Consider the following 26,930-nt stretch of genomic DNA (forward strand, 5'->3'; position numbering starts at 1 on the left):
GTTAATTTGCTTGGCTGATAACTGAAATGTTGGAGGTTTGAGTCCACCCAGAGGCACCTCAGAAGAAACGCCTGGAAATCTACTTTCAAAAAGTCAGCCATCGAAAACGCTATGGAGCACAGTTGTACTCTTACACACGGGGGTGCCATGAGTTGGAGTTGACTCAACAGCAACTGGTTTTTTTTAGTTTGGTATTTTGCCCATGAGGTCAGGGTTGGGTCTCTTTTTGTGTCTCCTTGTGTCACCGATGACTGGAACAGAGCCTGGCACATCGTAGATGCTCAATAAGTAGCTGCTGAGCAAATGAAGGAATTGCCCAGAACGGTGGGCAATCGCCTGCTTGCTGGATGTGAATAATGATGAGAGCAAGAGAGACTCCAGGACGATGGCTAGCGATGGCAGGCTCTGGGGACACCTTGATTTTAGGAGTTTCAAATCCCACCAGGAAGGAATCAGAGCTCCGGACATCATTTCGTTCCCTGCCCCATTATAAGTGATGACATCGAGGTCCAAAGGTATTCAGTGACTTGCTCAAGGTCCTGCAGGTAGGGGTAGAGCTGAGCCTCAAACACTGGATTCCTGCCAGTGGGCTCCAAACCTAGCACTGGTTCAGGAGGACCCGGGCAATATTATGGGAGGGTCCTTTTTCTCAGTGTAGCATGCAGGTAGGTGACTGTAGCAGAGGGAGAATCTTGGCTTCCTGCTCACCTGGGGCTTACTGCTTCTGCAAGTCAAATCTGATTGCATGTTGGGTAGACAGTACAGACTGGGAGCCCTTGGCCTTGGGTGGGAATCCTAGCTCTGCCACTCACATGCTGTGTGACCTCAGGCTGGTTACTTCATGTGTCTGGGCTTCAGTTTCACTAGCAGTGAAACAGGACAAACACACCCTCCTCTGCAGGATGCTGTGAGGGTTCCTGAGAGTGTGTGGAGGCGGCCTGGACATGGGACGCAGAGGAAGGGGGCAAGAGAAGCGGGGGTTCAGGGAAGCTTGGCAGGTGATGGAGGCCTCTCCCCAGGGCTCCATTCTTACCCTCGGCCCCTCCCCGGGATAATGCCTCCCACCTCATTGCATTGAATGCCTGCACCTCCTAGCAGCCCCAGGTTAACTGCTGTGCCCCAGCTGACGAAGAGCATCTCATTAACGCCAGGCAGAAGCTCATTAAGACTGTGAGCTGTGCATCAGTGCAAATGAAGGTCAAGGTTCTTTTCATGGGAGTTAGTGTCTCTGGATCCCGTGGCGCCAGAACTCACTCATGAGATGAAGGGGCCTTATTTGTAGGCAGGTAGCAGCCAGCGGTGTGGCCCAAAGTTCCCCCGAGCTCCCAAGTAGCCACCCATGTCCTTCCCTAGGTCTTGCCTGGGTCTCTGCCCCTGGGGAGGGGAGTATTGCCGCCCAGGAGCGGAACAGATTGGTCACCATGCAGGGTCTTGAGGGACCAGGACAGGTCATTTGAGGAGGAGAAAAGACCTGTGGTTTGGAATGCCGTCCACTGAGGGGGAGTCCAGAGAGCAGCTGTGGCGGGCAGGGGCCTGTCTGGCCATGTGCTGTGGGTACTCGCTTCTCCTCCCTGCACCCCAGGGCGTTCATCTGTTAAATGGGAACCCAACTTGCAGGAGTCATGAGGGTCAACGAGATGGTCTTGAGACCTGTACAGACTTGGGGGTGGGGGACAGTGTCATCAAGGCCCTGGCCTCTGCCATCCTTATTTCCAGCTGTGATCAGCCTTGACCTGCCAGCCCAACACCCCACAGCCATCTGACCAGACAGAGGCCAAGGAGGCAGAGGGCTGCTTTTTAAAAGCCAGGAAATGGGCTAAGTGAGAGTTTCTTGACCAATGGGCATGATTTGGATTGTGTACAAATTATATGCAAATGACCCACCTCCACATTCAAAATTAGGTTATTGGGAAGGGCTCAAGACAAGGACTGGGAGATGTCAGTCCTTTTTCAAAGCACATTTTGGGGTGCCTTGTCAATTGCTGGAGCCCTAGTGGCACACTGGTTAAGAGCTCGGCTGCTAACCAGAAGGTCGGCAATTCCAATCCACCAGCTGCTCCTCGGAAACCCTATGGGGCAGCTCTACTCTGTCCTGTAGGGTCACTGTGAATCAGAATCAACTCGACAGCAATGGGTTTGTCGTCAATTGCCAGTTCCCGCCCCTCCCATTATCTTGCCTGGGTCCTATGAAGCAGTGCTGGGTTTGGAGCCCACTGGCAGAGGCCCCCACAGGAGGGCTGCCCAAGGCCCTGGGCGGAGACCAGCCTGAGTCCCCATCAGTAGCTTCACAGTTGCGTGGTCCAGAGCTCAGCCCTCCCAGTGGCCAAAGCCCTCCTTTGTTGGGGAGGCGGGATCCGAGGGTTCAGGCTTCACGAAACGCCACTGGGAAAATATTTCAGTATGAAGCATTGCACAAATACAAGCTTTTCATTCCAGGTTTTCCAACCACAGGCCTCTTGGTCTGACCACCAACCTGGGCTGTCCCCTGTAACTGTCATCCCTCTTATAAAGAGGGGTGCAGCACCCTCATGGTTGAGGGCACACCCCCTACCCTAGTACAGGCTGGCTGCTGGGCTTAAAGCCTGGCTTCCCCGGGCACTGGCTGTGTGACCTCGGCAAGTCCCTTCATCTCTCTGAGCCTTGGTTTCCCCATGTGTAAAATGAGGACGCCAGCACCGATCCTCAAGGTGAAGGAATGAACTGGACCCCAAGAAGAGCATCTGGCATAGGAAGTGCTACGTGTCTGGTGGCATCATTAACTGCTTGATGTCTGTCTTCACTACAGATGGGGAGTGCAAAGGTCTGACATTCCCTCAACTAACTGAGCATTGTCTCTGTGCCAGGTATGCATTAGGTATGGACACACAGTGCAGCGTGTCTGCCCTTCTCCCCAGCCTCCAGTCGACATTTACAAATGAGGGGAGCTGGCCCGGAGACCAACATCGATAACTTCTCTCCCACTGCCAGGGCCCTTCCCAGCCAGGCCCAGCCTGTCAGCTCACTAAAGCCCAGGGGGCGCTGTCTGCACCCAAGGAAAAAGATCCGTGCCTAGCCCAGTGTCAGGCACACTGGAGATGCTCAGAAATATCCCACCCTGGAGCCGGAGGGCCTCTTAAAGAAAGCAGCACCTTTGAGTTCCAATGGAGCAACCCCCGAGGCGGCCCGCTGGCACCTCCACCCTACCTCCCCATTCTTCCGGGCCCAGTCCTACCCTTGGTGCCAGGTTCTGCTGGGCAGCGTGCAAACACTGAAGTTATTTCAATCTTAAGAATATGATGGAGCCAGAAATGCTTCAAATGCTCGTGTTAATGGCGGTGGTCTGCAGTTTCATTTCACTTCAAAGGAACCATCTTCTTAGAGCAGGAGGCAGGCATGGCCAGTTCCTCCCGCCAAGGGCCATCCTCCTCAACATAAACCACCTCCAGAGTTGGGTGGGGAGATGGGGGCTCAGGTCTGTGAGGAAGGCTGTGCTGGGGCTCCACAAGTCCTAGGATGGGTCTTAGAGGTGCCCCTGAGACTGGGGCTGGGTCCCTCTGTCCTCTCTGGCCAGGACCAATAGGGCTGGGGAAAACCATAGGGCCATCCAGCATGGGCCGGCTGGCTGCCGTGAAGCTGAAAAGAGGGTAGGAGGGGCGAAGCCCCTGCCCTTGAACCCACTGTGCTCTTCCTGCAAAGTCCCCAAGGAGGGGTGGGACTTGGGAGGCAGCTCTGGCTTGCATACAGAAGCCCTGGCTCTGCAACTGACCCAGCTACAGGTCAGTCACTTTGCCTCTTGGTGCCTCAGCTTTTACATCTATAGAATAGGCAACCCTGTAACACCCCACATCAGAAAGTTGTTGTGAGCACTGGGGCAGTGTGAGTGCTTTGCAAACAGGGAGGATCTCTACGAAAATGTTCTGGCCCCCGTGGTGACTGGGGGGCCAGGGCAGGGCTGGCCTGGTGTGGCTGCCAGCAGCCTGGCTGCCTGGGACAGTGGCCAGCTTCACCACCCAGCTCTGGCTCAGTGCTGTGATGAAGGCAGTGTGGGTCCACCTGGCACGGCCTTAGCTCCCATGCTGGGCCACAGGGCGCCTCCCAGCCCAGGCCTGGGAACATAATTAGCTGGAGCCAGCTGGAACACAGTGTGCTTCTGGGGTCCAAGGACAGCGCCTCGTTTGCCTCCCGCTGGACCACACAGTGTGCAAGTCAGGCCTGGTGTAGGGCTATAGGGAGGCCCCAGTGGGCAGTGGGATCTTGTAACCATGATGGAGAAGCACAAGGCAGGCGCCCAGCCCCAGGGCCCCCGCCAGAAGCACAGTGCCCAGGGCTTTGAGGAAGGAAGTCCTGGTGCGGGTGAAGGAGCCGGGTGCCATGATGCCAAGCAGGGCGGTGCTGACGGTGAGCGTATAGAGGATGGAGACGCCTGTGTTGAGCGCGACAATCTTGCCGAATTTGGCAAAGGGGGCGATGATGCAGAAGAACAGGGGCACTGTCGCGATGACCGTGGTGAGGGCGCTGGAGACGATAGCCACGCCCACGTGCCGCACAGCCTCCAGTGTCCGCCACTGGCGTTGTGAGCGGGGGTCCTGGGGGCAGGTGAGAGTGGAAGCTGGGGACCCAGAGCCTGGCACACCAGGAGACCCCCTCCTCTGCCCAGGACTTAGACCCTGGGTAAGCACACACGTCTATCAAGGCCAGCCCTGCCCCGAGGCCTCTGATTCCCCCTCTAAGTGGGGGGAATGACAGCACCTGCTGCAGAGGGTTAATGTGAGGATGAAATGATTCCCACACGATTGCACACAGCGCACAGAACGGCCTGCTCAATGTTGCTATGACAACGAGGATGCTGATGATTTGCATAGTGGGTCCTCATAAATGGGACCCCCGAAGTGATCTGATTTCATTCTTTTGACCCAAAGCAATTAAATGTGTAAATGACTGATTTAAGTTTTACACATTTATGAATGTCTTCATATCAACACAATTCCAAACTAGGGAAAAAAAAAAACCTTACCAGACCCAGAAGTGGTTTTGGCACTGAGTATATTGCACGTGCTCAGAGCAGTCTCTGGGTGGTGCAAACAGTTAAGTACTTGACTATGAGCTGAAAGGTTGGTGGTTTGAACCTACCCAGAGGCGCCTTGGAAGAAAGTCCTGGCGATCTGCTTCTGAAAGGTCACAGCCTTGAAAACCCTATGGAGCAGTTCTACTCTGCACACTTGGGGTCACCATGAGTTAGAATCGACTGGATGGCAACTAACAAGGGACTCAGGGTCATGACTAGATAGCCACGCCTGTGTCTCAGGCCGGAGAGAGGGCTGCTGATGTGGAGAGGTGAAGCAGAAAGGACCCTTGGACATTATCTGGTCCAGCTCCCTCAGTGCTCTCTCGGGGAGACTGAGGCTGGGGTGGAGTGGACCCATTCAAGTTCCCACAGAGCTCCTTTGGCCAAGTGGCCTTAGCACTTGAGTCCCCTGGGGCTTGGGGATCAGCCCTGGGAAATCTCTGGTTGGGGGTGGGTCCCTGAGCTGCACCAAAGTGAGAAAAGGCCAATTGAGGGGTAAGACAGGCAGGGTGCAGGCAGGGTGCTCACCTCGACCTGGTGAGGGGGCAGGTTCTCTCCGGCCAGCAGGTAGCCCTCAACCAGATGGACGCAGTAGTCCACGGAGGAGCCGACCAGGATGGACAGGGAGATGGCCTCCACAGCGCCCATCTCCCAGCCACTCCAGTACATGATGGTCACCACCAGGCAGACGATGCCTGCAGGCAGGTGGGGATGGTGGTGGAGGCAGCTCGGCCCAGCCCCACACACACAGGCCTGGAGGGGTGTGGGTGAGTTCAGAGGGCCCCTGGGGAAAGGTGAGGTGTAGGGTAAAGCCCCCACCTCTGGGGACAGGAGGGACAAGGAGGGTCAGAACCAGAGAGCCAGGCACCTGGGCGAGGGAACAGGTACCCCTGAGACAAAAGCTGTCATCTGGCAATGCTTAGCTACCCTGGGGGAGCACACAGACATGTCAGTGGGACAGCCCTGTGAACGGCTGTCTGAGAGAAGCCGTACTGAGCAGAAGGTCTCTTTGCCTGGGGTAAGGGTGGGGGGTCAGGGAGGGCTTTGCTGAGGGGGAGACTTGGCAGTTAAGGTCCTAGGAACTTGCTGAGCTGAGGTCACCAGCGAGACCCGTCTGCTCCTGGCCCCACGGCCCGACGTGCCCCACCCCCACATACCCAAGACACTCAGGAGCACGGGCAGCAGGAGCAGGATGTGGGTGGTGAACACGGCCACCGCAGCAACACAGATGAGCAAGGAGAGGACCAGGCCATACAGGGCGCTCTGTACCCCTGGAAAGCGGGACGAGAGGGGTCCTCAGTGGGGCCGCAGGTCCTACGACTCTGCTTCACCCCCTCCCCCAGTTCAGGGGTTACTGGGGTTGCACAGATGGCCACAGTCACAAGCTGTGTCACTCTGGGCAAGCCACTTGACCTCTCTAAGCTTCCATTTCTTCATCTGTAAAATGGGGAGAATAATAGTACCTACCCCATAGACCTTGTATGTAGAGTTTAAAGAGAGAATTCAGGTGATGCCCTCAGCACAGGGGCTGGCACCGAGAAGTGGCTCATAAGTGACAGCTGCCATCCGCTCCCCACTATTATTCTTTAGGTGGCCAAATTCAAGACCAGAGAATGTGGCCGGATGCCCCAGAGCAGGAAGACTCAACCTGTAGCCTCCCGATCAGTGTTCCTGTCCCTGTGTCATCATGGTATCTAGGGTCCTTGGCCAAAGCTGAGAAGGTGGCTAGAGTGTGGCTTGGACAGGCCACGCCCTCTGTGCCCCTGCACCAGTCTCCTCCTCCTCACTCGCGGATGGACTCTGCATTAGCCCCGCTGCCCCGCCAGGCCCGGGATACAGGGGCTGGGACCCACTCGCCTATGATCTCCATGAAGATCTGCTTCCAGTGCTCGCAGGTCTGGAAGCCGTGGCGCAGGGCCGAGCCCTCAGGGAACGTCTGCAGCTGCTGCTGCAGGAAGCTCTCCCAGCGCAGGTAGTCCGAGTAGGTCTGGAAGGAGGACTTGCCCTTGTACGTGGTCTGTGGGGAACATGAGCTGGTGAGAGAGGCCGGGGGGTGGGGTGCTCCTGTGCCTCATCCACCCTTCCAAAGTGATGGCTAGTCTGTGCTGCAGCCAACCCAGCCAGCCCTTGGCCACTTGCAAATGGAGTGTGTTATGTATGTGGGTACAATGGATGATCCACTCCAAGTTACCTCCCACCAACCTCTGGATGCACGTGATTCTTACAGCAGCAGACTGAGATGCACCCAGTGTCCACTAAGCCACCTCTGTCCCTTTCCAAAGGAGCCACATTCAGTTCCCACAACCCCGTGTCCATGTCCCATCCTCTGCACAAGCTGTTCCCTCTGACCACATCCTTCAAAGCTCACTAGTATACCATCTCCTCCAGGAAGCCCTCCTTGATGCCCCAAGATGGGCCTCCTCTGGGCTCTCCAAGCCCACAGTGCTTCCCCAGCACAGCTCTTGTCACATGAAGGGTGACTGCCTGTCTTTGGGTTGGACTGTGAGCCCACGAAGGCAGGGAGTGGCCTGTCTTGTTCACAGTGTCCTGCCCCAAAGGGGTCCAGGGAATGGCAAATGAAAGAAACACATGCTCACTCCACTCTGACCTTTTCTATCTGTTCTCTCGGTTACCCAATTCTACTCTGTATGGGTGGTGGTGGTGGTCACTTTGGAAGTGGCCCATTGAGGCTTGTCGGGGAAGTCTCTAGACCCTTCCTGGCCAGTGGCCAGTGGCTTCATTACTTGTGCAATAAGAGGCACAGATGGTGGGAAGGAAGACAGGGCTGGGGGCCAGAGATTAAGTGTTGCCTCTCACTTGTAACCTTCTCATTAGTATTATTCCCCAGTGCTTTCACATGCTATCTTGTTGCTTCTTCTCATTAATGGCCAGAGGGAGGCCGGGATCTTTAACACTGTTTTATAAATGAGGAAACCAGCTACTATTGAGTCAATTCCGAGGCGTCGTCCCTGGGTAGTGCAAGCAGGTAACGTACTCAGCTGCTAACTGAAAGGTTGGAGGTTTGAGTCCACAGAGGTGCCTCAGAAGAAAGGCCTGGTGATCTACTTCTGGAAAAGCAGCCACTGAAAACCCTATGGAGCACAGATCTACTCTGATGCACATGGGCTCTCCGTGAGTTGGAATCAGCTTGATGGCAACTGGTTGCTGGTTATAGCTGAGGAATTTGAGGCCAGACGGGCTGAGTGATTTGCTCAAGGACACAGGGCACACGAGGATCACACAAGGACTAGGACTGAGTCTCCACAGGCAGGCAGCGGGGCAGACCTGCCCAGCTTCATAGAGTGAGGGGCCAGGACCAGAGGCCCCGCAGAGGCCCAGGTCAGGGGCTGGGTGGTGGTGCCTCCTTTGACAGATTCCAGGGGGTGTCCAGAGGTGACAGAGGCTCAGTCAGGCGTGTTGGGTGGCCAGCTGCCTGGCTTCCAAGGAGCTCTCCTATCCCCCAGCCACACTGGGGAAGCCAAGCACCGGGTCTGTGGACCAGACCCCAAGCCTCCCATGGTGACAGAAGGCCATGTCCTAGACTTACCGTCCCCCACGCCCACCTGCCCCTAGAGTTCGGAGGCTGCAAATGACATGGACCCTGGGGCTGGGGGGTGTTGAAAATTGAACTGTGTCCCCCCAAATGTGTAGTATTCCTGGCCCTTGCACCTGTGGATGTGATCCTGTTTAGAAATAGGGTCTTCTTTTGTTACGGTAATGAGGACATACTAGAGTAGGGTGGATCCTAAACCTAATCACTTCTGAGTTACAAAAAGAGCAGGTTAGACACAGATACACACACAGAGGGAAGACAGACGCCATGTGAGGATCATCTACAAGCCAAGGAACGCCAAGGAACCAAGGAACACCCAGGGCTACCGACAAGGAAATAACAGACATGGCTGAGACCCTGATTTGGACTTTCAGCCTCCAGAACTGTGAGAAAATAAATTTCTGTCCTTTAAGGCCACCCACTGTAATGGCAGCACTAGATAACTAAGATGGTGGGAGGGATGGGTTGTGGGGAGCTGGAGGGCAGCCTGTGTGGTAGAAAGAACAAAGCTCTGCAGTCAGACAGATCTGGCCAGCAATTGATACGGGCACTCACTAGCTGTGACCTTGGGCAAGTCACGTCACCTCTCTGGGCCTTAGTATCCTCCCCCGAAGAGTGACCCCTCTGATAGAGTGACCCCTCTGATATGTGACTAGTGGGTATCTGAGGGGACTACATGAGACCTGAGACCTGCACTCCTCATGGTGCCCGGCCCCCAGCCAGGCTGCCTGGGCTCACCGACTCGAAGGCCATGGAGATCCACTGCACGCGGCCCTCCTTGACGCCCACCGCCCCGTGGGACAGCTGCCCTGGGAGCAGGTTGGGCTCAGGCAGCTCCTTGCATTCAGAGTGCAACATCTGCAGGAAGGAGGAGATGCTGTAGCCTGTGAGAGAGGGTGAGAGGGGTTCAGGAGGTGGTTGGGGCAGAAAGATGGGTCCCAGAGGGAGACGGAGGCCTGGAAGAGCATCCCTTCCCCACCCCATCCTCCCTGTGACACTGTGACATCTGTGTGTGGGCGTGGGGGGGGCCACTCTGGCTTATGTCACTTATGTTAAACCTTTCAGATTTAACAAGTAGTTGTGAACACCGGCAATGTCACTATGAAACCTGCAAGGCACATTTGTCATTGGGGTGGAAATGACATTTTGTACCCATTCAGGGAGAGTCCCTCCTCCAATTCTGGAAAAGCCACTCCTGCAGCCAGGATGTGCAGATGCACCTATGAGCGTCACACACATCCCCACCCACGCGCACCTCTGTGCCATCATGCCCACGCACAGCCCGCTCTCATCCGGACAACCCCTGGGTGGACGCATGCAAGCACAGACATGTCCGCAGAGAGACCCACACACCGGGCACACGTGTCCTTCAGGCTGTCCACACTCGGGCCACGGCCTCCCCCACCCATGCCCCTCCCGGGGGAGCCGAGCCCAGGCCCCGAGCACCTGAGGGCAGGCACTGGGCCCCACCCGGCTTCACCAGCTCTGTGTTCCCTGCGATGGCCTTGCAGAGGTGACACAGGTTCCCAATTTCTTTGAAGAGGTCGAAGCTGCCGTCGTAGATGACGCTGCCCTTTCCCAAGGAGACATAAGCCAGAGTGGCCACTCAGTGAGACGGGGCCTCAGCCTGGGCCCGCCTCATGCCCCACCTCACCCTGCCTCACACCCCGCACCTGGTTAGACACTTCAATAGTGCCTCATTATCATCAACACTATCATGTGGGGATCCTCGGCATGATCACCCACTCGCCCCTCAACCGCACTCTCCCTGCCCCGACCTGACACCTTCTGCTTCCATCACTGCCCACCCTGCACAGGCGCCTCAGCCCCCTCACCCACTGTGCTTCCGCTCACACTGTTCCTACTCGGAAGCCCCCTCTGCTCCTCCCACCCATCCAACCCAGTCCTGTTCTCCAACGTCTCCCTTGTCTCTTCCCACCCCCTCCTCTGGACACCTGCCACCTTACACTGTCAGGACTGAACACAGATCTCTGACTCTGCCCTGCTTCCTAATTAGTTCATGTCTGAAATCTCTGTGCAGCCAGCTGGACTCTGCTTGCAAAGGCAGGAGTGCGCCCACCAGTTCTTCCTACCACAAGCTCTGAGCACCCGTCACGTGCTAGTCACTGAGGACACAGCTCAATCAACTCCCCTCTATCTCCCCGTGTACGACAGAAACAGGCATGAGAGGAGGGAGCCCACACAGAGTGGAGGGCACCACAACCAAGGCTCGAGGTCAGGGCTGTGGGGCACAGAGGGCAGCCTGCTCCCGGGCCAGAAGGAGGGGTCAGGAGAGGCTTCACACACTGGTAGTTCCCACGCCTCTGTTCCAACCCCTAATGTGAGGAGCAGCAGCCTGGGCCCGGAAGTGTACCCAGATTCCTGGTTGACCCTCAGAGGTCAGCCCCGCTCGGTCCTTGAGAGAAACAGGGCCTCCTGGGTACCCATGGGCATTCTGCCTAGGCTGGGTGAGCCAGGAGGGGGAGTGAGGAGCCAGGCTGATGGCCCATGGGCTGGTACTTGTTTGCAAGCCTGCGGTAGTGGGGCCCTTCCCGCTGCGCAAAGCGGGCCAGTGTACCGGGTCTCCGATGACATGGTTGTCCACTTGCCGGGTGCGGTTGATGCCGATAATGCCAAAGACCACGAAGACCATGGCCCCTGTATCCACCAACGGCCGCACGGCGGGCTTCCCACAGCCTGTATTCACGCAGGGGTTGAAGCCAAAGGTGGCCGAGAGGTGGGCCTTGGGGTCTGCAGAGAGGGAGACACAGCTGTGAGGGAAGGTGGGGCCCAGGCCCCCCAGGCCCCAACTGTAGTGCTCCTCACATGTACCTTTCTCACTGGGCACGTAGAAGAAGCCTCTGGTGGGACCATCGGGGCTAGAGCTGAGCAGGCAGCCAGGAGGTGCCGTGCACACGCGCCCATGGAAGGGGGGCTTGTGGGACTGGGCAAAGTAGAGCTTCCTGTGGAGGCAAGGGAGGCTGGGACTGAGGCCGAGCAGGCAGGAGGGGTCAGGGGAGGCTGGGACTGAGGCCGGGCAGGAGGGATGGGTCAGGGGAGGCCAGGCACACATGGATACAAGGGGCTGGGAGGCGCAGGGGTTGTACCCAGGCTCTCCCCACACAGGATGTGGTCTCCAGTTGGGGCTGGAGCAAGTGCCCAAGGCTGGGTGTTTGGAGGGCGGTTCTAGATCTGCCAAGGTCACTGCAAGACCCTGGTCAAGGACTTTCCCCTCTCAGGGTCTCAGTCTCCCCATCTGTGGCATGAGGTGTGGAGGAGGCCAGCAGTTTTCCAAACGTCATCCAGGGAGTGTAAGAGTCCACAGAAGGGCCTTGGGAGCCCCTGCTCAGAAGCCCCTGACCCTGCCTCAACCTGAACAGTAAGGAGCCTCAAGATTTTGCTTAAAGAAAGGGTTCTACAGCCAAAAAGCTTGCTAACCATTGGACTTGATGCTCCTCAAGGTTCTTTCTAGAATGTTCTAAGCTCACTAGACAGCCTGACCCTTGGTCACTGATATGTCTATGTTCTGGGCTCAGAAGGGGGCAGGCAGAGGTATCCCCCACCCCACCCCAGGTGTGCCAGGCTGGAAAAGGCCCAGCGAGAGCCATCTTGGCCATCTGCCTACCTCCAAACTATACCCTTTGGCCCCAAGCCAGAGTTCAGCCTTGTGTGGGTGCTCGATACCCTGAAGACAGTCCCCTGCCAGAGACAACATTCCCAACACATTGCGGGCATAGGGCCTGGCACTGCTGGTCTCTACCCCTATGGCACCAGGTGTTTCTTTCAGAGCACATATAGAGACTTTCAGAGCATTGCTGCTGATGTGCTGTCTGTCCTCCTGCTGGACGGCCTGAAGGCAGGAACCACATCTGTCTTGCTCACTCCTGTCTCCTCAGCACCAGCCCAGTGCAGGGCATACAGTCAGTGCTCAAGAACAAAGGATGAGCCCACAGACCCTCGGCTAATATGGTCTGCATGGATAAATGAACACAGGACCATACTTGGAGCATGGGGGATGAAACCTGAGAAAAGGTGCCCAGCTGGCTTGGAGACATGCGAGGCACAGAACTCATTCATTCAACAACTACTCTGGGGACACTTACTCCATGCCAGGCAGTAGGCAGGGGCAGAATATACCGTAGATAAATACAACAGGCACAGTCCCTCCCGTCAATGGCCCTATAGTCTAAGGGAGGGGAACATTAAATAAATATTTTCAGAATGAATCATTAGAGTGTAGACAAGAGCCTTGGAGAAGAAGTACAGAGTGTACTCATTCATTCATCCAGCAAATATTTATTGAGAACCTGCTATATGCTAGATGCTGGGATGTCAGCCTCAAACAAAACAGCCAAGGCTCCCCTGCAGAATGCTACGTGCTCCTGAGGGAAGACAGATGGTAAACCAGTAGAATCAGTGTGATTTTAGTGGGTGATGGGGGCCAGAAAGAGCAGCTGGGTGAAGTGTGGAGAAAGACTGGGAGTGCCTATTTCAGATGGGGAAAGGTTCTGGTCAGGGTTGGCCTCTCCAAGGAGGTGACATTTGAGCAGGGATCTGAGTCTTGAGAAGTTAACTACACGAGGAGCTGGGGAGAGTATTCTAGGCAGAGGGAGTGGCAAGTGCAAAGGCCCCATGGTGGAAACGTGCTTAGCCTAAGACGTCTATGGAGAGATCAAAAGGGAGAGTGGCAGATGGCGGGTGGGGAGGAGGTCCTGGGTCTGCCATCTTTGCCGATGTGCCCTACTCCCCAGCCCTGGGCAGAGAAGTATCTGGACAGGTATGCAGAAGTAGACAGGGGTCTCCTAAAGGTGTCCGCTCGCATCTCTGGTGTGTGTGTGTGTGCGTGTGTCTGTGTGTGTGTGTCAGAGAGAGACAGGAGGGCAAACAAGTGGGCTGGGCTGGTGGACTGGGCTAATCTGCAAGGCTGTTACTGGCTGTGCTGCTGTTCCTTGGTGGCCACGTAGAAGCTGAAGTCAAATTTCCAGCCCCGCTTGGCGTCGCAGGCCAAGGTCGTCACCATCCACTTGCGGGAGGGGCTCGCCGCCTGGAGCAGCCCTACTGTAGACATACAAGCGGTCAGCTTCTTGGTGAAGTTACCAAAAGGCGCTCTATACACCTAAGCAGTGGATTGACAGAGACAAGACACGTGACTCCGGGGGGCTGCCTTGGCCTGGGCCCAGCCTCAGGCTCCATCCCTTCCCTCCTCAGCAGGTCCCTACCCTATCCCAGCCCCCAGGGTAGGGAATAGAGCCCTGGGCAAAGGTTCAGGAGGCCTGGGTTCAAGTTTGAAGACTGGGTAAATCCTTTCCTCTCTCTGAGCCTCATTCCCTCCTCCACCAAATGTTCACGGGGCATCGAGTCTGTGCCAGACATTGCGCAAGGCTCCAAGGATACAGCTGTGAACACTGTGGGCACAGTCCCTGCCGCATGGAGCTGACAATTACGATGGCTTCAGATTCTGTTAAGGCTATAGATCAAATACTTAGGAAGATAAAACAGAGGATAAATGGTGGGGGGCGGGGAGGAGTAGAGGGCAAAGCAGAAGTTGGCCAGGACAGCTCCATGAGGATAGAGGAGGCAGTCATACATTAAGCTGGAGGGAAAGGTTTCTAGGCAGTGGGAACAGCCAATGCAAAGGCTCAGAGTCAGGAAAAGTCTCAGAGACCTCACCTTTCAAATGAAAACAGAAGCCCTGAACAAACGAGATGGCACATGTAATGTGTAACTGTGACGGGTGTAATGTTTTAAAGAAACACAAATGATCTCTAAAAGGGAAAAACCAGAGCCTGGATTGGCCCTTGGAGCCTGTGCAGCAGCTGCCAAGAGTAACCGTATTACTAACGGCGACCATTTATTGAGCACTTACTATGTCCCCAGATGTTATATACTGTACAGGCCTTACTTCATGTACCACCCAACAGCCCTGGCTAGTACTTGTCATATCTCCATTTTACAGATGAAGAAACCGAGGTTTAGAGAAACTAAGCAATCTGCCCAAAGATAGACCATTTATAAATGGCAGTGCTAGGACTTGAACCCAGGTCTGGCTGACTCGGAAGCCCATGCTGCCACAGACCTGGATGATGGGGGTGGGGTGGGTCTCATCTGCCTGGAGCAGCTCCATCTGCACAGGCCCTGCTCCCCCTCCCCACATGGCCCAGTGCCTACAGTGCTGCCTTGAGATGTCCCCTCCCCAGTAGTGGCGGTTCACTTCACGACAGCCTGGGCTCACCTGGAAGGCGGGCACCTCCCCATCCCCGGAGGACACGGTCTGCCAAGGGGCAGGCAGGCTGGTGTTGAGGGAGAACCTGTAGATGGCCGGGTGGCCTTTACTCTTCACCTTGGAGACGTACACAGTGCCCAGGGACTCTAGGGAACAAAGGCGAGATGGAGAAGGGGTGGACAGTCACCTCGATTGGCTCCAACCCTGGAGCAGAACACCCTTAGACTGTCCACTGAGGAGCTGAGCCCTGACCTTGGCCTCATCTCCCAGTGCTGGCTTCAACCCTCTCTACTGGACCAGGCAGGTGACAATGATGGTGGGGGTGGTGGCTTGGATAGTGGGAGTGACGATGGTGGTGGAAGTTGTGAAGATGTCCAGTGAGGGGCCAGGGTCATGGCAGAAGTGCCAGTGATAGGGACAACAGTGTGAACGGTGCGGCTGATGCTGTAATGACAATGGTGGGGACAGAGGTGGTGAGAATGGCCATGGGTACACTCAGAACTGCCTCATGCTGTGAGGGGAGGGGGGCTAGTTTCCATAGTACACTGTCCCCGCATCCACTCCTAATAGAGACCCTAGCAGGGACAAGCCAGCCTCTGGGGCTCAGGATGCCCCCTCTTCCTGCCTCCCCAGGATACTCAGGATGGGTTTGCCTGCACGGTGGGTTCAAGGAGCACACAGGCCAGGTTAGGGGCAGAGGGCAGGAGGGGACCTCACTGCTGTGGCCCAGGAAAGCCCCTGGGATGGAGGGCTGGAGCCTGAGTTCACTCCCCCAGCTCCTCCCTCCCTCACAGGCCCAGTAACAGGCTCTTCTCCCCTGGGGTCAATCTAAGTATGGATTTCATCCACCCAGTACCAAGCCTCACACCCAGCACCAAGGGGGATCTCCTGACACCCAGCCCTGCAAGCTCGCACTCCTCACTGACCCTGCTGGGCAGCCTCAGGCCGGCTGGCCCAGGGAACCCCCGAGCCCCGCTTCCTCTTCTCCAGGGACGTCCGGATGTTGTTCTGCAGGCTGTGGGGCTTCTCCTGGAACAAACCTGCCCCCCACACTACGTCAGGGATGGCAGGGCTTCCCTGGCTGGGCCAGGCTGGCCCTGAACCCGGGGGAGGGAAGGGCAGAGGCTGGGATCTGTGACAGCCCCAGGAACACGCCCCCAGGGTCCTCAGCCTTGGGGAGAGGGGGTGTCAGAAGTCTGAAAGAAACTAGAAAGAACTGAAAAAAAATCAAGTATAGACTTTACAGACATCTTAAGCCAAAAGAAAGGCACCAGCCAATCCAGCCCAGAGAAAGACACTCTGAAGCTTTCCCTACTCACCCTCCCTGTGCCTCACTCTCCCCCTCTGTCAAATGGGCACCTCCCAGAGGGTAGCTGAAGGCCTAAATGAGATGTTGTATCTCATGCCCTTAGCAGTGTGCCTCGTACATGATAAATGCTCAATAAACAGAAGGAAGTGGAACTGGAACGTTGTTACCGAGCAGGGATGATGGAAGACAGTCTGTTTTGCCCCAAGCATTGTGGATTAGTTGTTTGGATTTTTTTTTTTTTTATTGTTGTTTGGATTTTTTAATGAAAGAAATTTTACAGTTTCAAGTTTTCAATCCTCATGACAATTCTAGGAGGTCGCAATTATTAACCCCATTTAAAAGCGGAGAAAACAGAGATTCACACAGCAAGATCACACAGCTTGGAAAGAGAGGCAGAGTCACCATTAGAATCTGGTCTTGTCTGCTCCTAAAGACAAAGCTTTTTCGGTTATGGCCCGTCCATCAAGTCAATTTGGACTCACGGTGACCCCTATGTGTTTCAGAGTACAAACGTTCCATGGGGTTTTTCAATGGCTCTGATCTTACAAAATCAGACCGCCAGGCCTTTCTTCTGCCGGTGATATGGAGTCCCTTTAAGAGGGACTTTAGGGTCTTGGGGTGGGACTCTGGCTAGGAGCCTCGTGCTTCTCCAGATGTGGTCCAGGCACTTTGGGACCATCGTGATGTTTGTCCATCTGTGAAACGGGAGCGATGTGGTTTCTTGCCTCCAGGCCCTGAGGAATGGCAGAGGCCACGAGCAACAGTGATATGGAGTATAGTTTGTTGTCAGGCAGGTGGGGAGAGGAGCTGGGGATGTGGCCGGGGCTGGCTCCAACATAGGAGGTGCTCATCAGGCACCTCTCTCAGCTGCAGCCAATTATCATGCATTTGGCTAATGCCATTACCAAGGGGAAGGCCAGGTTAACCTGAACACCGCCCTAATTAAATGAAGGCAATTACAGCAGTCAGCAGAGCTTCTCCCAGGAGCTGGAAGCGCTCGCCCAAGCATCTTCTCGTCTGCTTTTTAAATACCCTGGCAAAGCTGTGGGACCTTGGGTCAGCTTCCCCACCTCCTACCCGACCTCAGGCTCCTCTCGGCAAAAGGAGGGCCTCGACCAGACTACCTCTAAGGCGAGGAGGCTTCTTTCATTCACCCCCTTGCTCATCCCCACCACCTACTCTTGTCACCAAGTCCCATGGCTCTCACCTCGAAAATTTTCTTGACCCCACCCCCACCAGTACCCTGGCCCCAGCCCCCACCACCACCTCTCACCTAGACGATTGCACCAGTCTCCTACCTGGTCTCCCCGCCAGCTTCCACCTCTGCACAGCACTAGGAGACCTGATCACGGCTCTTCTCAGCTTAAGTTCTCCACTTCCAATGACCTTGGCCTACCAGGCCCGGGCCCAGCCCACCCAGCCAGCCTCACCTTCTGCAACGACCCCTCTCAAACTCAGCCCTGGTCTTTCCCACCTCTGGTGCTCCCCTCAGCTGAGGGCTCTTCCTTTCTCTCCCCTCCCAGCAGCCTGGCTAACTCCTTCCCATTCTTCAAGTCTTGACTTAGACGTTACATCCTCCAGGAAGCCTTCCACGACGTTGTGCTTCCAAGGCTCCCTGTTCCATTACACTGGCCTGTCCCTACCACTGGGATGTGACTTTGCTGAGCTCAGGAAGCCTGCCTCTCCTGTCTACTGCAATCCTCCCAGAGCCAGTGCATAGTAAACTAAAAACTAAACCCATTGCTGTCAAGTCGATTCTGACACACAGCAACCCCTCGTATTACACAGTAGAACTTCTCCATAGGGTTTTCTTGGCTGTAATCTTAATGGAAGCAGATCACCAGGGTTTTCTTCTGCAGTACTGCTGGGTAGGTTCAAACCACCAACCTTTAGGTTAGTAGTCGAGCGCAAACCGTTTGCGTCACCTACCCCAGTAAGTATCTGTTTAATGAAATGTGGAAGTGCTTAGGCTCAGCGTTAAGTGGTTTGCTGAAGTCACACAGCAGTGGTAAGCCCAGGCCTTGCACTGCCCAGGCCAGCAGTCCTTGAGACCTGGACTCCAAAGGGCGCAGGGACCCACGGGAGACACCGGGCTGGAAACCCTCACCTGAGCAGGTGATGCAGGAGATGCCCTCTGCGCTTAGGTTGTACTTGAGGTCCAGCAGCACCTGGATGTTGGTGTCAGGCCGGAAGAGCAGCGGGGCCCGGCTGGCGGGACGGAGCCGGCTGGCGAACACCAAGGACAGGATGAGGATGGAGACAAAGAGGCCTGCAAGGACAGGGCACGCGGTGGGCGGGCTGGGGCCCTGGCAGCACACTTACAGCTGGGGCCCCCCAGAAGCCCTGGGAAAGAGCCGCTCCTTTTATGGGAGGACAGAGGTGTCACAAGGGAGTGAGCAAAGGCCCAGCCTATCAGCCTAGGGGTGGAGCTTGCTAGGGATGCACCTCCAGGGATAGCTGGCTATTACATACGACGTTACTATAAGCTCTAAGCTAATACTCCTGGACAAGAACCACCCACCGTCTTGTTGTTGTTATTAGCTGCCAACAAGTTGGTCCCCAACTCATGATGACCCTATGTGTAACAGGTTTGAACCACTGTGATCCATAGGGTTCTCATCAGCCGATTTTCTGAAGTAGACTGCCAGGCCTTTCTTCCTAGTCTGTCCTAGCTTGGACACTCCACTGAAGCCTGTTCAGCATGACAGCAGTATGCAAGTCTACACTGACAGAGGGGTGGTGGCTATGCATGAGGTGCACTGGCTGGGAATCAAACCTGTGTCTCCCGCATGGAAGGCACGAATTCTACCACTGAACCACCACTGCCCTCCCTTCTCCCACCATCTTAGAGCACTCTAAGAGCTGCCCCATTCACTTGACCCTTACACAACCCTTAAATATTGTTGCTGCTGCTGCTGCTGCTAGCACTTAACATTTATTGAGCGCTTACTTTGTGTCACACACTTGCCTAAACTCTTTACATACACTATCTTGTTGAATCCTTACAACTGCCTTACTAGATAGATACTATTACTCTCCCCAGTTTGCAGAATAGGAAATTGAGGCTTGGAGTGACTGATACAGCCAAGGTTGCACAGCTCCTACGTGGCAGAATTGGGATCCAACCCAGCTGAGCTGCCCAGCATGATGACTGGCACACAGGAGGTGCTCAATAAGCAGCACCTATCGCGAGGCCAGCTTCATTCTACGCAGGAAGAAAGTGAGGCTCAGGGAGTGAGACTCCAACCCAGGGGTCTGACTTCTAGTTCATCTGCTGGAAGGGGTGAGTCCCAAAGGGTGGAGGGATGTCAGACTCTAAGCTCTAAGCTAACACTCCCGGACAAGAACCACCCGCCACTTGGTTGTTATTGTTGTGCGCTGCCATCGAGTTGGCCTCCAACACAGGGTGACCCCCTGCACAATGGGATTGGACTGCTGTGATCCACGGGGTTTTCACTCGCTGATTTTCACAAGCAGATCGCCAGCTCCCACAGCTGAGTGATGGCCTATCGTTTGGGGGAGGCTGTCCCCCACTCCTCAGGCCCTGGGTGGGGTTGTGGGACAGAGGGGAGGGAGGGGTGGAGTGCCCACTTACCCATGATAACCCAGCGGCTCTTGACAGCCGACCACAGGACCCAGTGGTGCAGCAGCTCCTGCAGCTGGGCGATGAGCTGGCCCCGGCTGCCCCTGTCGGGGGCTGGCTGCAGGCCCTCAGGGGACACAGACATCAGGGATACATCTCCCAGCTCCAGCGACACTGCCAGGGCAGAACAAGGGCCCGTCAGAGACCTGCCCAGACCTGAATCAAAACCCACCCTGGCTCCCTCCGCCCTCTCCAAGGCAGCCCAAGCTCTTACCTGGCTCATCTTCCACACTCAGCAAGGGGATGTCATCATCTAGGTAGGGGATGGGGCCCTGGGCAGGGCTGTCCCCTGCCTGCTCAGGAGCAGCAAACACATCCCTGGGAAAGTGCAGAGAGCTCTTGCGACTGCAGTTCTGGTGGCAGCTAAGGAGAGAGGGGGAGGGGTGAGCCCAGAGGGTCCTGAGCAACCAGGGAGGGTGGGGCCAGGCCCCCACTATCACACCACTGCCCACAGGCTCAGAGCCACCCCCATCCCACACAGGTGAGTCATCATATACCCCTGGGAGCCTGCCGCCTGACTTCCTTCCAGAACCATTCACCCAGAGCCCTTCGGTGCCATTCTTCCTCTGGGGAGACAAATGGTGGCAGCAGCCATTAGCCAGGGAGAGGGGATAACAACACACAGTGGGCCACCCACTGAGAAGGTGACCAAAGCAGGGGAGTCACTTCTCTGTTGTATCATGTGGCCCACAGAATACTCTGGGGAGCCGGAGGAGGGGGAAGCAGGGCAGGGCTGATATTCCGGGAGAGGACAGGCCCCTCCCCTGACTTGCCCCAGCTCACCTGGTCTGACAGGACCTCTCCAGTGGCGCCATGTAAAGGCTCCAGATGCCCAGGGCGGCAGGCATGGTGAAGAGCACGGCCAGCCAGCAGCAGGACACGATGAGAGACATGAATAGCCCAAAGTCGTGGACGGCGGGGATCTGGGACCAAGAGGTGGAGGGGGGTGGGGGCTGGTCAGGCCCAGACCACTCCCAGAATGAGGAAAGATGAAAAGGCCTGGGATGCTAGCCACTGGCCTAGGGAGGACACCAGAGGCCAAGGGCTGGGGCCAGGCAGGAAAGCAGAGGAGGATGGGTCCCCAACGCTAGAGTGCAGGCTCCTGCCTGTGCTATAGCCCACCACCTGGAACCATGCCTGGCACATGGGAAGTGCTTGACAGAGGAAGAAACAGCCCCTCAGACCAGGCCATGTTCAGGTGAAGGGGAAGGGAGAGGAGGTGCCACAGGATGGACGCAGGGAGCCCGGGGCCCAGGAGCAATGAGTACACGCCAAGCTGTCACAGGGACCTGCGCAGGGATGTGCTGGTCAGAAGAAAACCATGACCAACAAGCCCTTCACTGTGAGACACATTCACAGTCCCCATCTATTTCAGTTCCTGATGAATCCACATAAGGAAAATGATGCTCAGAGAGGTTACACAACTTGCCCAAAGAGCCAGTAAGTGGCAGAGCTGGGATTTGACCCCAGCTCTGCCTGCCTTCAAATCCTGTGCCCCTTCTAGGCCACCTGGATGTGGTTCTCCAGGAAGCCCTGGATAATCCCAAAGCATCTAGTGGTTTCTATTTGTGAGGCACAGTGTGGGATACTCCAGCCAAGTCATAAAACCAAAGACTTGAGCAGACTCACCACCTTTCAGGTTCTGTCAGCACCAAGGATCCAGCCCAAACCCAGTGCCGCCTTCTGAGCCCAACTCAGAGGCTGAGGGAGCAGTGGGGCCAATGAGAGGAAGGTCAGGGTGAGAGACAACAATTTAGCATGAGGCGGGAGGTGAAAAGACTTCCAGACCACGGGTCAGGAGACCTGGTCAGGCTAACCACTTACCAGCTGTGTGACCTTGAAGAAGTCATTTTTAACTCTCTGGGCCTCAGTTTCTATATTAGGAGAATAGGTTTGGTACTTGTACCTTTGTCATAGGTGTTATGATGATTAAATATGAACGAGCTTTGGAAACTTAACCGTCGGTGTGGAAGTTGTATTACTATTAATGAGCATCAATAACAAATGATATCTGTATTATTATATTTTCCCACTTGTTAAGTTCTGCTAATGGGTGATTAATAACAAAAATGGACTCTAGGGACTTGGCAAGTCCTTTGGAAAAAAGGCTGCTTGGTGCAAGAGAAGGGACCAGGGCAGGCAGAGCAGAAACCAAGGCCCAGCTATGTATGGGGGAGGGGGGGTTAGGACAGGATGTGAGGGTGGGTCTCCCACCTGGGAGAAGATGTTAGCTGCATAGGCAGCGGCCGTGGTCAGGGAGGTGAAGAAGGTAGCCTTGCCAGCCGTCTGAATGGTGTGGATCATTCGTAGCTGCGGGTCTTCTAGGTGGGTGGCCTGGCGGTAGGTGTTGATGAACACAAAGACGTCGTCCACACCTATAGAAGGGAGTCCCGGGCCAGCACGGCAGGCTCAGGATTGTGCTGCTGCCTCCACAAACAGGGCTGACCTGAGCCTAGACCAGCCCTGAGTGGTCCCCTGGGAGGCCAGCAGGAATAGTTCTGCTTCCCAGCTTGGAGTTTGGAAAGACCCATCCCACTCTGGGCCAACCCCCAGGAGTCTAAGCCCCATCCACCATGCTCCTTGGCCCTACCCCAGAACTAGGTCCCTTCTTCTAAATTTCAGCCTCCTTCCCACCCTTCCAAGACATTTTCCACCATTTCTAACCTCTACGCAGCAAACCTTCCTGCTCCTCCTACACCTTGAGGGCTCCACCCACCATATGCCAAGGATCCTTCCACTGCTCATACCCTACCCCCTACACTTCAATGCTCTGAGAACTCAGAGGGGACTTTTTGGAGCCCCCATGGAAACTAGGATTTGCCTTCAAGGAGCGGCTCTCTTTAGGGGAATGGTCAGAGTTCCTAAGTGGGAGGTCCACTGCCATGGCAACAGAGGCAACTCACCAATGCCCACTATCACGAAAGCAGCCACCCCGTTGAGGATGCCCAAGTACTGGATGCCAAAGACCACATGGTACAGGAAGAGTGCCACCAGGCAGCTAAGGCCAATGCTGGCAATCCCAAAGAAGGACAGGAACACTGTGTAGGGCAAGAGGCACGGGGGGATAAAATGGGGAGGGCTCTAGTGGGACAAAAATCCCCTTTAGTGTCCTTGACCTTGGCTGAGTCCTGCCTCACCCCACAAAGCCACCTTTCACCACCCTGTCTGTCCCCAGCACAGGCAATAGGACAATTTGCATTCTCCATGCCCAAAGAAGGGGCAGGGGAGGAGGCCTGAGGGGCATATGAAGTCATCTCTGAACCCCCAGACTAAGTTGCCCATGGGACCTCATTTTTGCAGAACTTAGCTTAAGTGCTAGTATATAATTATAAACATTATACGTTTAGTGTTTGTTACCCCAGTTAGACTAGAGGTTCCATGGGGGCAGAAACTGTGTTTGTTATGTGCATCACTGGATCCCCGGCCCCTTAGAGCATCTGGCACATAGTTGGTGCCCAATAAATATTTGTTAAATGGATGAATCAATGTGTTTTCCATTTTAAAAGGTATTACCATCTCTCATTCACCTGAGCAATTCAGAATGCCTATTCTACACAGCAATAAGCAGCAGCTAGTGTACCTCGGGAGGCAAAGGATGTTTGGCAGTGAACTGGGGAACAAAACGGCAATAGACATGAGATTGTAAAACAGGCTACAGAATGAGCCACAATACCCTAGACTCCTCAAAACAAGGTTACCAGTAGGAAAAAACTTCAAAGGTCAAAAAGCCAAACTGTGACGTCCTGGGGGTGGGGCCATTGGGTATAGCCCAACCTGCCACTGGACCTCAGTCTACCTGCCTGGGGTTGGAGGATGATTTCTTAGCCCCATCTTCCCTCCCCCCACGTTCTGACATGCTGAAGTCAAGACTATTTCTGGTATTGTGGAAGAAGGCCAGACATGAGCAAACCGGTAGGAGAGAAGGGTGCTGGCTCCAGGTTGGGTCTTTAGGGAAACCATACCTGAGCAAGAGGTGAGAATATAGACGAGGGCAGCGATGCAGCTGCTGCTGATGAAGGCCAGGAGCATGTCATTGTTGAAAGTTCTGCGTACCTCATAATCAAAGAGGTCTGTTCCCCCATATAGAACCTGGACTTTGCTGGGGAAAGGAGGATATGGGGAGAGGAGAGATGGGAAGGTGATTAGAGATGGCTGTTAACACTTAGAGGAGGACCAGGAGCTATCCACCTCACCAGCGGTTCTTTACATTAAAATCACCTGGGGGCTTTCAAAAATCCTGATGTCCAGGCCATACCCTAGACCAATTAAATCAGAATTTCTAGGGCCAAATCATCAGTGTTTTTTAAATCTCTCAGGTGATTCACCTTAAATCTCTTGGGTGTATGATCAAGGGTGAGAACCACTGCTTCGGGCTGATTCAATTAGCACCATAGCCTATGCTACCTCCGAATTCTCAATTATCTACAGTAAATTTCTAAATTAAAATTGGCTTCCAGCCATTCAGCTTTACACTGCTGTTCGGTTTGCAATTAACAGAAGTTATTTTTAATAAGAAAAAAAATAACCAGGCTGGTCACAGTGGAGTTTAAAATAAAACAGGAGTGACATATGCCTCTGGCCAAGATGAAGAAACAGGGACTAGATTCACCCTCTCATGGAAACAAACATGAGAAAATATCTGAACCAAGAAACACTGGACATCAAAAAACAAAGCACAGTGATTCCTGAGGATCCTATGGTTACTCCAACTTACTGCTTTGGAAGTTTCCAGGTGTCAGAGCAGCCTAATATATGGGTTATTGGACTCTTAAAAAGAGGGGGTTTATAGAAAAATATTTGAAGAAATAATGGCTGGAAAATTTCCAAGCTTGATGAAAATGATAAATCCATTGATTCAAGAAGCTTGAGCAATGGACCTCGAGCACCAAAAATAAAAATACAATGTACTTCATAATCAAATTGCTTGAAACCAGTGATCAAGGGAAAATCTTAAAAGCAGCCTGGGAAAAAAGACACGTTACATATAGAGTAACAAAGATAAGGATGACAGCAGACTTCTTGTCAGAAACAATGCAAGTGAGAAGATAACAGAGCAACATCTTTAAGATAATGAAAGAAAAAAATTGTTAACCCAGAATTCTGTACACAGCAAAAATATTTTTCAAAGACAAAGGTGAAATAAATACTTTCTCTGACATACAAAACTTGAAAGAATTCATCTCCAGTTACACCTAAACTACAAGAGATGTTAAAGGAAGTCCTTCAGGCAGGAGGAAAATGATAACATATGGAAATATGGATATACACAAAGGAACAAAAAGCACTGGAAATGGTAACAACATGAATAAATATGTAAAGCTTTTATCTTGGTATTTAAATCTCCTTAAGATATAATTGACCATTTAAACAAAAATAGTAACAATGCAGTGTGAGGTTTATCACATACATAAAAGTAAAATGTATGACAACAATAGCATAAAGGCCAGGAGGGGAGACATGAGAGTATATTATTTTATGATTCTTATACTATATATGAAGTGGCATAACATCACCTGGAAGTACACTAGTAATTTAAAGATGTATATTATAAACCCTAAAGCAACCACTAAAATAACAAAACATAGAGTTACAGCTAAAAAGCCAACAAAGGAGATAAAGTGGAAAAATAAAAAAACACTCAATTAGTCCCAAGAATGGAAAAAGGGAACAAAGGACATATGGTACAAATAGAAAACAAATAAGAAGACAGACCTAAGACTAACCATATTAATAATCACATTAAATGTAAATGCTCTAAACACCCCAACTGAAAGGCAGAGACTCTCAGATTAGATAAAAGAGCAAGACCCAGCTGTCTACAAGAAACTAACTTCAAATATAAAGACACAAGCAGTTAAGAGTAACAGGCTGGAAAAAGATACAGTGATTATTAAGGGGGCATGAGGGAACTTTTGGGGTGAAGGTCTTGACTGCGGTGAAGGTTTCGCAGATGTATACATATGTCAAAACTAATCAAACTGTAAACTTGAAGCATGTCTGGTTTATTGTATGCAATTATACCTCAATAAAGCTGTTAAAAAATACAAACAGAACATTTAAAAGCCAAGTAGAAAGAACGTTGGACTATGTACTTTGTTGGATTAAATAGGCTAATTGCTCTTTAATTAAAGTAGAAAATTGAAAGTTGAATAATTCATTTCTTCATTCATTCATTCACTCATTTGTACAGTATTTATAGGGTGACCTGTAGGTGCCAGGTACTATCCTAGTTGCTGGCTATAAAAAAAGCACATACCTAAAGTTTTACTCCTGAGTAAAAAGGAATAGCTCATGGCAAACCATTTTTCCTACCTAAAACTACTAACAAAGTCAGATAAAATTCAGAAATCATGTGTTTGAAGACAGCAGAGAGTTGCTGAGGCAATGAGAACCAGAGGACTAAGACTCCAAAAGGGGAAGAACCTTGGGAAGGTAACCTGTTCTTCTTTGGAAGCATTTGCTGATTCTGGGCATGGGCAGAAGTCTGGAAATCTTGGCTGGGAGTAAGATAAACTAGCAGAGCTTTTGGCAGAAACTTACAGACCAGCAGAGTATATGGCTGCATGGGGGCAAAACCTAAGCAGAAAGCCTCTGAAAAGCAGAGTGGAATTTTTCAGCAATTTTGAGAGACAAAGATTAGAGACTGGGATCTTTAAAGTAAAGGGTCTCTGCAGAATATACCAGGATCTCAGTTGAAAATCCCAGAGAACCAAGGGCAAACTGGAGGTAGACTGAGATTTTTCAGGGCAGCAAACCAGCCTCAGCTCAGTGCAGTAGCTGACTGTTTAAGGTGATCAGCCACAACTCTATCTGCCTAGCGGAGGGAAGGATAAACCTTCTCTGGAGGAAGATAACATCATTTGGACCTCTACGTATTTTATACACAATGTTCAGCATTCAATAAAAAATTATTAGGCATACCAACAGATGGGACCATATGACCAAAAACCAAGTCAAAGTAGAGACTACAGAAACAAACTCACAGGTGATCCATACATTGAAGGTTAGCTGATAAGAACTTTAAAAAAACTATGATTAATATTTTTTTAAAAAATACAGAATATGCTACCAAGACCTTCACCGGACTGAGTCCAGTACAGCTAGATGGTGCCCGGCTACCACCGCTGACTGCTCTGACCAGGATCACAACAGAGGGTT

At 53.3% G+C, this 26,930-nt stretch overlaps 1 protein-coding gene across 1 annotated transcript in view; it reads right to left on the reverse strand.

Annotated features, from left to right (window-relative positions):
- Positions 1-4,202: 4,202 nt before the first annotated feature.
- DISP3 (dispatched RND transporter family member 3) overlaps positions 4,203-26,930 on the reverse strand; it is a 28,519-nt gene continuing 5,791 nt past the window's right edge. Inside the window, exons 3-20 of the mRNA XM_004377241.1 lie at positions 23,735-23,871; positions 22,676-22,810; positions 21,987-22,147; positions 20,556-20,695; positions 19,987-20,135; positions 19,725-19,886; positions 18,237-18,398; positions 15,747-15,860; positions 14,830-14,966; positions 13,529-13,713; positions 11,430-11,560; positions 11,176-11,348; positions 10,044-10,170; positions 9,336-9,481; positions 6,902-7,061; positions 6,202-6,315; positions 5,573-5,739; positions 4,203-4,565 (exon numbers count right to left, since the gene is read on the reverse strand). Of these exons, the coding sequence (XP_004377298.1) occupies positions 4,203-4,565; positions 5,573-5,739; positions 6,202-6,315; positions 6,902-7,061; positions 9,336-9,481; positions 10,044-10,170; positions 11,176-11,348; positions 11,430-11,560; positions 13,529-13,713; positions 14,830-14,966; positions 15,747-15,860; positions 18,237-18,398; positions 19,725-19,886; positions 19,987-20,135; positions 20,556-20,695; positions 21,987-22,147; positions 22,676-22,810; positions 23,735-23,871 (2,863 nt within the window). The remainder of the gene's footprint in view (positions 4,566-5,572; positions 5,740-6,201; positions 6,316-6,901; positions 7,062-9,335; positions 9,482-10,043; positions 10,171-11,175; positions 11,349-11,429; positions 11,561-13,528; positions 13,714-14,829; positions 14,967-15,746; positions 15,861-18,236; positions 18,399-19,724; positions 19,887-19,986; positions 20,136-20,555; positions 20,696-21,986; positions 22,148-22,675; positions 22,811-23,734; positions 23,872-26,930) is intronic.

Source organism: Trichechus manatus, unplaced genomic scaffold (assembly GCF_000243295.1).
Source record: "Trichechus manatus latirostris isolate Lorelei unplaced genomic scaffold, TriManLat1.0 scaffold00048, whole genome shotgun sequence".
Classification (NCBI taxonomy): Eukaryota; Metazoa; Chordata; class Mammalia; order Sirenia; family Trichechidae; genus Trichechus; species Trichechus manatus.